Source organism: Dermacentor albipictus, chromosome 6 (genome assembly GCF_038994185.2).
Source record: "Dermacentor albipictus isolate Rhodes 1998 colony chromosome 6, USDA_Dalb.pri_finalv2, whole genome shotgun sequence".
NCBI lineage: Eukaryota > Metazoa > Arthropoda > Arachnida > Ixodida > Ixodidae > Dermacentor > Dermacentor albipictus.
The window spans coordinates 129263245-129275264 of record NC_091826.1 but is presented as its reverse complement, the minus strand read 5'-3'; the positions used below and the strand labels follow the sequence as shown (position 1 = coordinate 129275264).

Below are 12020 nucleotides of genomic sequence, written 5' to 3'. Positions count from 1 at the left end.
AAGGCCGTATTTGAGAAGCAAAACGAATTTAGAAGGCGATAAGTGTAGGAATATTCTATTTTGATAATTTTACGCTTTAAGAAAGTTGGCCGCGTTGTTTACACAAAACCCTTGTTGTCAGTGTGCCGAATCATCTTTTTCAAAGAAAGGATTTTCATAACATTGGTATTTCCTGTAGTCGCCCACACTAAGCTACAGTAACTTAAATGGGAAGCCACTCACTGGCCCAAATCACTACCACTGACTATGCCGAGTCTTAAGGCTACACTGAAGCAGGATCTGCACTGTAGGCCTGCCGAGGTGGTTTTTGGAGCACCCCTATGCCTTCCAAGAGCGTTTTTCCCCCTACCGTTTCATCGCCGTGCCCTTGACCCCACCGACTACATCAAGAGGCTGCGAGATTCATTCTCGCAGCCTCTTCAACCACGCTTAAACCACAATTCAACCATGCTTAAACTCCCAATGCCCCGACGCAAGCTCCTCAATGTATCGTTCAGGCTACCTGCACAGCTCCGTCACTAGAAAGGGGCGGTCCCCTGTAGCATCATCGACGTCGAGGAAGATGGGGAGAACGGCGGCTGGCTAGGGACCAGCCGCTGTATAGAAAGCGAAGCGGGCGCGTGAATCCGATCATGCCCTGCCGGCGCAAGGGCAGCGAGATAGATTCGCCGAGGAATCACACTCAGCTAGGGCCTTCTGCTCAGTAAAAATACGCGCCTGTTTATTATGGCCTTCATCACTGACTTTGCACGCCACAGACTATTAGACAGGCAGGCTGCAGTGCTCACGGTCACGAAATTCGGCAAGGTGCGACAGCAAAGTGTTACTGCAGGACGCGAGTCGATAGGCAGGACATGTGTCGAGTGAGCTCCTGAACAACACTTTGCAATGTGGCGAAGGCGGTTCAAATCGTGAATCCGGGGTCTCAAAGAGGTGCGGTGTTCAGGCATTTCTGCATTCGCTGGTAAATCACCACTGAATCTTTTTCTCAAGGAAGTGTGGCATTTCCTAAATACAGCCTATAATCTACAGCAGCAGAGACGGCCACCAACCCACATGCGTCAGACTTTGCAAGAAAAGGCATGCAGGCACAGCTAGCATAAAAGAATACCGACAACCAAGATGCACTGAACAAAATGTCGCGGCATGAGTATGGGAAACTATTGCACCAATTTCAGAAGCTGTGCCCAAACAATACATACATATATGATATTTGATAGATGGTTATCTTGTTTGCGCACAGTTTCTGAAATGGTGCAAATGCTGGCCTCCTGTGACTGAAACCTCTCAGTAAGGTACCATCAGTATCCTTCGGGAACATGCATACCTCACCTCTTAAGGGCGAGAAAACATTTTCTGGCCAGCATTTGCTTGGCACCAAAACCGCAGATTTCTGTTAAACTACCAGTGATTTCCATACTGACCAAACAGTTGCAATGCGCGCACAATATAATGACTATGGCGCATGGGACAAGTGAGCACAAGAGACGCACTAAACGTGTCGGGACTGGAGTCAACCTCCGTAACTCTCCCCAGCAAACAGCCGCACAAAAGGCAGCTCGACGCCGATGTATCACGAATATTCAAACCCAGAGTTCGACGGCATCCCGTCTGGTCGGGAAGACAAATGACAAAAAAGAGATCACTGACAAAAAAAGTTAGTGAAAAATTGAAAGACGCTTCATCACCATAATCATCAGGCTATTTTATGTCAACTGCAGGACGAAGGCCTCTCCTTGCGACCTACAATTAGCCCTGTCTTGTGCCAACTGATTCCAACAAGCACCCGCGAATTTTCTAATTTCATCGCTGCACCTAGTCTTCTGCCGTCCTCAACTGCGTTTCCCTTCTCTTGGTACCTATTCTGTGACCCTAATGGTCCAACGGTTGTCTAACTTGTGCATTGCATGACCTGCCCAGCTCCATTTTTTTCTCTTAATGTCAATTAGAATATCGGCTGTACCCATTTGCTCTATGATCCAAACTGCTCTATTTCCATCTCTTAACGTTATGCCTAGCATTCTTCGTTCCATCGCACTTTGTGCGGTCCTTAACTTGTTCTCAAGCTTCTTTGTTAGTCTCGAAGTCTCTGCCCCATATGTCAGGACTAATAAAATGCACTGATTGTACACCTTCTTTTCAATGATAGTGGTAAGCTTCCAGTCAGGAGCTGGCAATGTCTGCTGTATGTGAGCCAACCCATTTTTATTCTTCTATAAATTTCCTTCTCATGATCGGGTCTCCCTGTGATTAATTGACCTAGGTAAACATACTCCTTCACAAACTCCAAGGCTGACTGGCGATCCTGAACTCTTGTTCCTTTGCTCGGCTATTCACCATTACCATTGTCTTCTACATATTAATCTTTTACCCCACTTTTACACTCTCTCTGTTAAGGTCCTCAATCATTTGTTGTAACTCGTCTGCATTGTTGCTGAATAGAACAATGTCATCGGCAAACCGAAGGTTGATGAGGTATTTGCCGTCGATCTTACCTCCTAAGCATTCCCAATTTATCAGCTTGAATACTTTTTCCAAGCAAGCAGTGAATAGCACTGGAGAGATTGTGTCTCTCTGTCTGACCTCTTTCTTTATAGGTATCTTCCTGCTTTTCTTGTGTAGAATTAGGGTAGCTGTGGAATCTCTGTAGATATTTTCCAAGGTATTTATGTAAGCGGTCTGTACTCCTTGATTACGTAATGCCTCTATGACTGCTGGTATCTTTACTGAATCAAATGCCTCTTCGTAATCTGTGAAAGCCATATAGAGAGGTTTATTGCACTCTGCGGATTTCTCGGTTATCAGGTTAATGGCATGGATGTGATCCATTGTAGAGTATCCCTTCCTGAAGCCAGCCTGTTCCCTTGGTTGACTAAAGTCCAGTATTGTCCTCCTTCTCTTCGATATTATTTTGGTGAATATTTTATATAATACTGCGAGTAAGCTAATGGGCCCATAGTTTTTCGATTCTTTCACATCTCCCTTTTTGTGGACTAGTATAATGTTTGCATTCTTCCAGTTTTCTCGGATCCTTGCAGTCCATAGACACTTCGTATAGAGAGCTGCCAGTTTTCCAAGCATTATATGTCCTCCATGCTTGATTAAATCTAGTGCTATTACATCTTCTCCTGCTGATTTTCCCCGTTTCATGTCTTGCAAGGCCCTTTTGACCTCATTGCTAGCTATAGGAGGAGTCTCTGCAACCTGTTCATTACTGCTTCGAATGGATGTATCGTGGCTCCTTTGGGTACGGTACAGATCATTATAGAATTCTGCCGCTGCTTTTACTATACCTTCGAGAATGCTGATGATGTTACCCTGCTTATCTTTCAGTGCATACACCTTTGCTTGCCATTTGCCAAGTTTCCTTCCCACTGATTTCAGGCTGCTTCCATTTTTTACGGCTTTTTCACTCTTTCTCGCGTTATGGTTTTGGGTATCACTTATTTTTGCCTTGTTTATCAGTTTTCACAATTCCGCAAATTCTTATCTTATCTTATCTCTTGAATTGGACACTTTCATTCTTTGTCGTTTTTTCATTAGGCCCTTTGTTACTTGGTAGAGCTTGCCTACTGGTTGTCTTGGTGCCTTGCCTTCCACTTCAATTGCTGCCTCTGAAGCCTGCCTAGTTACAGTTTAATTCATTACCTCTATGTCATCATCATCTCTCAATTCTAAGGCTGCATATTTGTTTGCAAGTACCCGCCTGAATTTGTCTGCTTTTACGTTTACTGCTTCGAAGGTTACCTGTTTCTTCTTGAGCAGTTTTATTCTTTCTCTCTTCAAATTGAGGTGAATAGTAGCCCCCACTAATCTATGATCACTGCACCTTACCCTACCTATCACTTCTGCATCCTGCACTATGCTGGGATCGCCAGATAGTATGAAATCAATTTCATTTCTTGTTTAACCATTAGGGCTTTTCCAGATCCACTTTCTGTTGCTATGCTTCCTGAAAAAGGTGTTCAGTATTCGAAGCTTATTACTTTCTGCAAATTCCACCAGCACCTCTCCTCCAGCGTTCCTAGAATCGATGCCGTAGTTCCCAATGGCTTGATCACCGGCGTGCTTGCGCGCCACCCGCAATTCACAGCACATTCATAAGACACTAATATCTCAATTTCTCTGCAGAATATGACGATTAATCTGCCTTGTCCCTGCATAGAAAGTGAAGCACTTACCCGAGCAATGTGCAGCAGTGCTGACAGTTGGATTGAGTGAAGTCCGTGATCCAAACGCTCCGAAAGCCACGAGCACAGCAGGCTCATCTGGGCAGCATACCATTGCTGCAACCGCGGGATATGAAACAGGTTAATAAGCTATTTGGATTCCAAAAAATATCGCAAATAGAAACTGAATGTAAACTTCACTTCTGATCAGGCGTCTTGAGAAGAAACTTTAACAGCAAACCAAGTGCGTATAGTGCAACCTGCGAAGATGCAAATAGAACACACGCACACCTCAAATATATATTAAATGTCCAGATTGTATATGTCGTTTCATGAGCCACCGCTTTACCCGAAAACACTGATGTTCAGTAAGCATTGTGGGGACCCCTTTTGGACCCCTGTCTCCTGTTCACGCGCGACTTGGGCCATCGCCCACGCGATCGCTGGGGACACGCAGTTCCAAGCCTTATTTTGGATAGCGTACATTCCCCGCGGCCGCTGGCGGCGGCGCGACGCGAAGCCTGCTGCTAGCGCACGCGGCTCATGCCGTGCGCCGCGCTTAAAAGGCCCCTGAAACGGTTGGGGCAAATTTTGTAGACACATAGGGTACAGCTTAAGTAGAACATTCGCACCACAATTTAAGTGAAGCGTTACGTATTAATGGAGCTACAAGCGATTAGAAGTCATCCTCCTCCCTAGCCATGCTTTTCCTCCTCAACTCATTCGCCGAGCGGTCGGGGCTAAGCTCCGCCTTCAGTGGTTCTGCGTCACGATGAGACTTCACATCGTCCACTTTCGATTGTTTTGGAGCCCGACCCCGCCCGCGCGAAACCTCTCTGCTAGCCGCTTGGCCGTCGACCTCAAGCGAGAGCTATCGAAGCAGCGTGCGTTGCGAGCATTCTGTCGTAGCGCAGAACGTGTCTGGTATTACGGTAACCACAGGCAAGCTGGTCATTTCGGCAAATGGCTGTAGGCATAAACTCAAGCTGATGAAGGAACTTTAAGGTAAACGTACGTGAGTGGCCTGATCGGTCTGCACGGTCCAGCTACTTGTTAGTGCAGCGCTTAACCAGCCATACAAAGCGCTAATATTGCTCTAACGAAGTGTAAAGCATTTTAAACATTTATAAAAACAACGTGTTGATGATTACACTCCTGCGAAAAACACACCAGCAGTAAAGAAGAATACACTTCGTTACTGCTGCTGTGTATGGTTGAGCTCTGTGCCACCAGGTGGCTGCACCATGCAGACCATTCACATTTGCGCTTCTGCTCAACCCGTTACGGCATAGTCAAGCGGCCAGACCCTGTCTCCTTGTGCTTGCGTTTGCCCTAATACAGGACTCGCAAAAAGCTGTTGCGTTAGTAATCTTCCGGTGTAAAGTGATGGACACAAACGTGCAAATCCTGGCGCCGATCGGATAGCGGCAGTCCGATGCGACAAGCCAGTTCGCTCGTATGCTGCCTTGCAGAGGGACACGATGTCGCAGCTTGACATATTACCAGCCGCTACCTTTGCAGTCCACAAGGCAGCAAAGTCGAATCATAGTGCTCGCGAAAAGACTGAGACTGACTCTGATCGCAGAGCTCTCGTCAAAATGGAGTACGTCGTAACACAAGCAGACGACACTTGCTGTGTGCCGGAAGTGCTTAAGTGTACTGAAAAATAGTTCTTGTGAATTCATGTTATGTTACTTTCTTTTTATAAAAACAAATGAACTAACATTCCAACTATTACTAACATCATTTGTTTACCACAAAGTTGGAAAAATTATCGATTATGCGCCCTGGTCAGCCAATCGGATAGCTCGCCCCACTGACGTCATATGGGTGATTTCCGTCATATGGGTAGGGGCGGCTTAAAATTCTGCCAAGCAGTGTGCTGCGATCGGCAGCGATGTGCATTTTTAATGCCTTATAATAAATTGCACGCTTTACGCGGAGCACTTAGATGTGTCAATTAACGATCAGAAGGACCTACTCTAACGACTCAGTACGTTTGTAGAAAATCGTCAAAATCGTTTGACGGTCCCTTTAAGAACAGTGCCTGAGGAGCGGGCCCCTCTCGCCCTCTCTTCGGCTTCTCTCTCCTTCAGCATCGGAGGTGCGCGGGCGCTTTCGCCCGGACAGATTGACTTTCGGTGCTCTTGGCTGTAGGACGTGCGGACCCACTTGGTCCCGCGCCCCTCTAAGCAAGGCGGCCCCCTTCTGTGTGGCAAACCTGCTCGGAAGAGCCAGTGTGGCGGAGCAGAGTTCCCGGGAGCTTTCACCCGTAGTCTGCGACTGCTACCCCAGTGCCATATTCCTGTATTGTACGCGCATTTATTCCCTGTACATAACAGGGAATAAACCCCCATTCGTTGGTGCCATGGCTGAAGTCGTCCCTACGCCTTGCCGGTGAGTCAGCGAAGCCGCCGCGGCGGCCCTTTGCGTGCGCTGCGGAGTGGGGACGAGCTACGTGTCTCCTTAGACCTTAGCTAGCCGGGTCCGGGCACGTTAGCCCGAAGCCCCACATATCTGGGCCCCACGTTGGGCGCCAGAGCATCATCCAGCGCATACCAGGCATTTTAAACAGCCATGGTTTTACTCGAAACACACATGCCGTACCCAAAACATGTGCATGTTGGTTGATACCTAGTGAAGCCATTGTAGCAAGCGTGACGTCTGGTCTTGTGCTTCTCTTTTGTTTTTTGCACTACGATGGCTTCAACATACAACATGCAGAATGGCATGGCACTAATACCACAAAAGGGCTGAAATAGGAAGAGGAGAAACAAGAGACACGAACACGCGCGTCTCACGACAGACATTTGCACGACACACGTAACAATTTCAAAAAACTTATTAAAACCTGGTATGGAGGAAATACCATTACTTTTTGCTAAGCGACAGCGAAGACCCAGCGAAGACACATTGAAAGGACGACAGAACCCCGTTCATAATAAGCAAAACAACCCAGAACATCGAAAACACCTCCAATGACGTGCTAATTACTTTTCTACCTGGGCAAAAATAAAAACAACTCGCTTATAGCAAACATCTGAAAAACAAAGTCAGTGCTCTCTCCCGAAAAGTTGTGACACCTAAACTACTCTTTCGAACACAAACAGGTAAGTTCGCGGCGGCGTTCATATCAAACGCCGCCTGTTCTTCGGTCGAATGTACAACGCACAGCCCACTCCCGCAGCTGTTCCTTCAACCCAGCCTGCTCTTCGGCAGAATGAACTAAGCGCGCCCTCCCCATCTGACTGCCGGGCCTGAACAGGCAGGAAACGGCGGGTGCGATGCGAGCGAACACGCGATCACAACCTTTCCCTCCTCCGGAGCGAGGGGACGCATGTGATTGGCTCGCGCCTTGCACTGCATCTACTTCTTTATGTATATAAAACACCGCTGTCTGAATCAGTTAGCATGGTGGTCTCGCAACCAGGAGGTCGGTGGTTCGAATCCGCAGCCAGTCTAGCAATTTTTATTCTCGCACGGCTTAAGTTATTTCATACAGCAAGACCGACGCCGACACGATTGAGGCAATACAAGCTTCGACTGAAAAAAAAAAAACCAATTGAGCGTCAAGCGCTGTGCTGTCTACTTCCTTTCTATGTCCGCGCCTTCAATTCTAACGCAAATATGAAGATCATGCACCGACTCGCCGAGCAGTCAACTATTCTCAGGATAGTAGTTTTGCCAGCATGAGTAAGAGCGGCCGCAGCAGCAAGCGATGTGCCCTTTGTGCTGTCTCTGGCTTAAACAAATAAGTGGCGAGAACGGAGCACATACCACAGTCTATCTAAATAGGTCGCGAAGCTTGAAACGAAAAGCGTGCCAAAACCTACTGCCAGAGATATCAATTAGTGGTGCACGACTGATGCGCGACTAGGTGAGGCAGCGCAAACACTGAAACTAGAAAACTTATCTGAAAAAAAGAACTTCGAAAATGTTTGATCACATTACTGTTATACGAGTAAATATTCTGTTTCAAATATTTTTGCTGTACTAAAACAACAAATGTTAATTTTCTCTATTTCCCAATTTATTAGTTCGCTCTTCGTGACTTATTCGTTCTTGGTGACCTATTCGTTCTGGCGCAAGATTTGGCACGACTGCACAAACCAGCTATTATGTCGTGCGGAATGGCGTTTCTCACTTGAACGTGGCCGGCGGTTTCATTCAAGTTTTTTTTTTATTTCCTTGCATGTTTGTTCAAAGTGCGGCATGCACTTCACTACAAATATTGTGTGATCTAGCGCACGGCATTCATTGGCGAAACGTGCGAGTGCAGGTTTTTTGTTGTGCAAGTTCACGCTCCGGCATCCGACGCACTGTCTCGTCGTGACAATAAATGTGGAACGCTCTGCGAAGAAACTTCGCGCTATGTTAGTTCACTTTCCATAGCCCCGGCTCTGATTCTCCTTGGGTCTCCCCAAATGATACTAGTTTCGGCAGTTTCTCATATTGCTTCTATTCACAGAGCTCCAAGAGAAGATCATCGCTTGGCATCCTCGACGTCTTATAAAAACTTTGAAGCCTTTCAAACAAAGAACGGTGAAATGGTTCGCACTGTTTGTCTGGCTTTTCAGAGTGAATTACATGGAAACGGGGGAAGTTGTGGACTTGACAGACAGACAGACAAAGAACTTTAATAGCAAGGTCCTGAGACGCTTTGCCCTAGGGCAGAGCTGCGGGCCGCTCCCACGTGGGGACTGGTACCGAAGATCTCTCCCAGTTTTTCAGAATCAAGTTGTGGACTTGGATTCCGAAAAACTGGGAGAGATCTTCGGTGCGCCCTCGTTTCTGAGGGTGATCAGGTAGTTTAGGGAAAGCATTCTCCATAAGTATAGATGGAGTTTTCGGCAGCAATGCCAACTACCCACCATGGAGCCAGCACCAGCCGTACATCGCTGCTATAACAAAATACGGCATTAGCAAGACTGGCTAGCCACACAAGGTTATACCTTGCCGCTGGAAAATTCGGAAGTGAGAAGTGAAGACAGAAAAGATGAAAAGGCGAGAGAGAAAGACAAAGGTTAGAGAAGAGGACAGGAAAAGGCGACTGCCAATTTCCCTCAGGTGGTTCAGTTCGGGGGTGCCGTCTATGTCAAGCGGAGGCCAAAGAGGTGTGCTGCCTCCTCCGGGGGGTCTTAAAGGTCCGAATACCCGACATCGGCTTAACCCCCAGGATCCCCCTTTCCCCAGGGCTAAGCCGCACACGGCTACATGCAGGAGGGGCCAACCCATGTGTGCTCGGTTACGTGGTGTTGCAACACACCAAAAGCCTGCTGACGCAGATGCCCCTGCTGGGTTACTGCTAGCATGCAGTCATAGACTGAAACCCCTGTGCTTCAGAATCTGTGCGATGAACCCCTTGCAAGTGAATGACAATTGTGGAGCGTTCCTGCTTTTGACAATGGGTGATCCTTTATAGTGCGTGGGTGCGCTGCAGCATGGTGAGCAGCACACCGCCCTCCCCTAACACATCATTGTTCAGCTCTTCCTCCTTCGAGGTGTTACGCACGACGACTGACACCGAACATTGCGCGTCTTGGCCGATTAGGTAGGTCCAGCGGAAGCTTGTTCGTGTGTTGGGAAGTCGGCAATGGTTTGCAAGGAGCGCACTCATAATCCGCAGAGAGTTGTTGAGGCAGGGCTTCGCTAGGCTTCCCTTCTGCACAAGCACGTTTCATGCATTACACCACTTGATCCGGATTCTCGTCTGCTTGCTCCACCTGGCACACATGATGGTGCTAGTACTAGTCGCGTTATTGTCGCCACGCTCATCGTGACTTGCGGAGACTTGCTGCTTTGCAACACAGAAGCTGGGCTGGCTTTCTTCGAGCATCGATGTCAAGACGTAGGTTTTTGCAGTCGCATGTTTGAGACCATCTGGGGTGTTGCCGCTTGCAATGAGACGTAAGCGCACGTAGTCACCTTAGAAGCTCTCTAACTGGTCTTTCCATTTCATGCGTCATTCACATTGTTTTACTCTAATGGGTAGAGAATCAGGTTGCTGTGCAGAGTGAACAGTGTTCAAAACACGGACAAACGAACGGTGCACACCAACAACCGGCCCAATCATGTGACACCCTAGCTCAGTATGTGCCGCGCTTGAATGAGCCTCTTTTATGCCAACTTGGCACACTGGGTATATGTCACTAGGCATGTACCTGTGACGAGTGGAGACGAGTCTGCGGGACGGAGTGAAAGAAGATGAAGTGTAGGCGGTGGTGTGCTTTGGATGAGTCTGAAGAACGGGCGCGGCCTGCAACGATCTGCAGTGACGTGTCTTGGTAACGAGCAAGGCGGTTACAGTGCGAGGCCATTTTGCCTTCTTTTTATGCGCGTTGGAAGCCGCGGCGGAAAAGCACTCACATCACCGAGGCAGCTGTCACCTCGTCAATGGCACCAACATGAAACAATCTTGAAAGAATGCAAGAGTGACGGTCCTACCTGCGGTGAGCGCGTACAAATGAATTAATCGTCAAAATGTCCAAGCCTACGAAGTAATCCAACGAAGCCACGCACGACGCAGAGATATTGTCGCCGGTTGTGCCATTGCTCTCCGTGGTAGGTGGTGGCAGCTGAGAAAATTTGAAAGCGCAAAGAGAAAGTATCTAAAAAGGCACTTTCTTGTCACTCCCTTTATGTGACAGTGACGAAACCGTCAAGACCGCTGCGAGAGAGAGAGAAATCACACATAGTTGAAGGATGACGCTAGTTCTGTTCTTTGCCGAGGAAGCCCCGAAGTAACTGAAATGCTCTCACTCTATCGTTAGGGCATTGGTAGCATCTGCTAAGCAATAGTCAAAAATTTATCCACTAGGAAGGGGGGTACCACGTCCTGCAGTAGCCACTGGCCACACACCGTATGGGCTCCGCGTTTTGAACCATCAACGAGCGGTTCCCCTGCCTTCTGACCACTGGAAATGCCATCAAACGACGCCACTGGGCGAGTGGCCTCGATCGAGACCAATTTCTTCAAGATCCGGTGAGATCCTCACATCTTATTGGCTTTGTAAGTTTTGGACCACCAGGGCCGCCGCGCTGAGCCTTACCTGCACTTCACCTCGCCAGCCTAGACATGGGCACGCGTCCTTTCCCGCACCAATTCACTCTGCTCAGGTGGAGACCGATGGCACCCACTCCTCCGACACCATGGATGCCGTTAGGATGGATAGTTGGGCGTGTTGGTTAAGCATGATTTCTGAAGTGAAGGCGCTAAAATGACGGAGGACAAAGAAGAAACACACACACACAGGGCGCCTGTGTGTGTGTGTTTCTTCTTTGTCCTCCGTCATTTTAGCGCCTTCACTTCAGAAATCATGGATGGCGGCGCTTCATCGTGTCAGGCCGAGGAGGACACCAACTGGTTTCCCATGGCTCGGAAGAAGAAACGCTTAGCTGAAGCTACTGCGAATTTGCCGCCTCCTCCGGCAACCCAAGCACCCCGCAAGACGAACACGCGACTCTCACCACTGCCTGTTGACAACTACAAGATTGTGTTCCGCCCGAGAGACAGCCTGAACCTCGATGCATGGCCTCATCCTTCCGTTGCCCGAGCCATGGGAATAGCAGCGGGGCTGGACAGTGCTGTTCTCAACGAACTCATTATTCGCATCCGCACTGAGCAAAATCTTGCGGTGCTCAGCACACCAGACGAGAACCTCACAGCACGGCTTCAGAAAGTTCAGTCATCTCCATGGGCTTTACCCAATGCGCCGTCAAAGCGTACGTAGCTGCCCCAGACAACTCTTGCAAGAGTGTAGTCACAGGCATTGAGCCGAACACCACTATGACGATGCTGCTGGAAAAGCTCGCATGATGGTACCTACGAATATGGCACCCATGTACCCAGTT

At 48.3% G+C, this 12020-nt stretch overlaps 1 protein-coding gene across 9 annotated transcripts in view; it reads right to left on the bottom strand.

Moving 5' to 3' along the window:
- Cadps (calcium-dependent secretion activator 1) overlaps window positions 1-12020 on the bottom strand; it is a 450894-nt gene that overhangs the window by 77166 nt on the left and 361708 nt on the right. For all 9 annotated transcript variants that reach the window (XM_065428684.2, XM_065428681.2, XM_065428685.2 and 6 more), the window contains one exon: window positions 4182-4286. In XM_065428684.2, the coding sequence (XP_065284756.1) occupies window positions 4182-4286 (105 nt within the window). The remainder of the gene's footprint in view (window positions 1-4181; window positions 4287-12020) is intronic.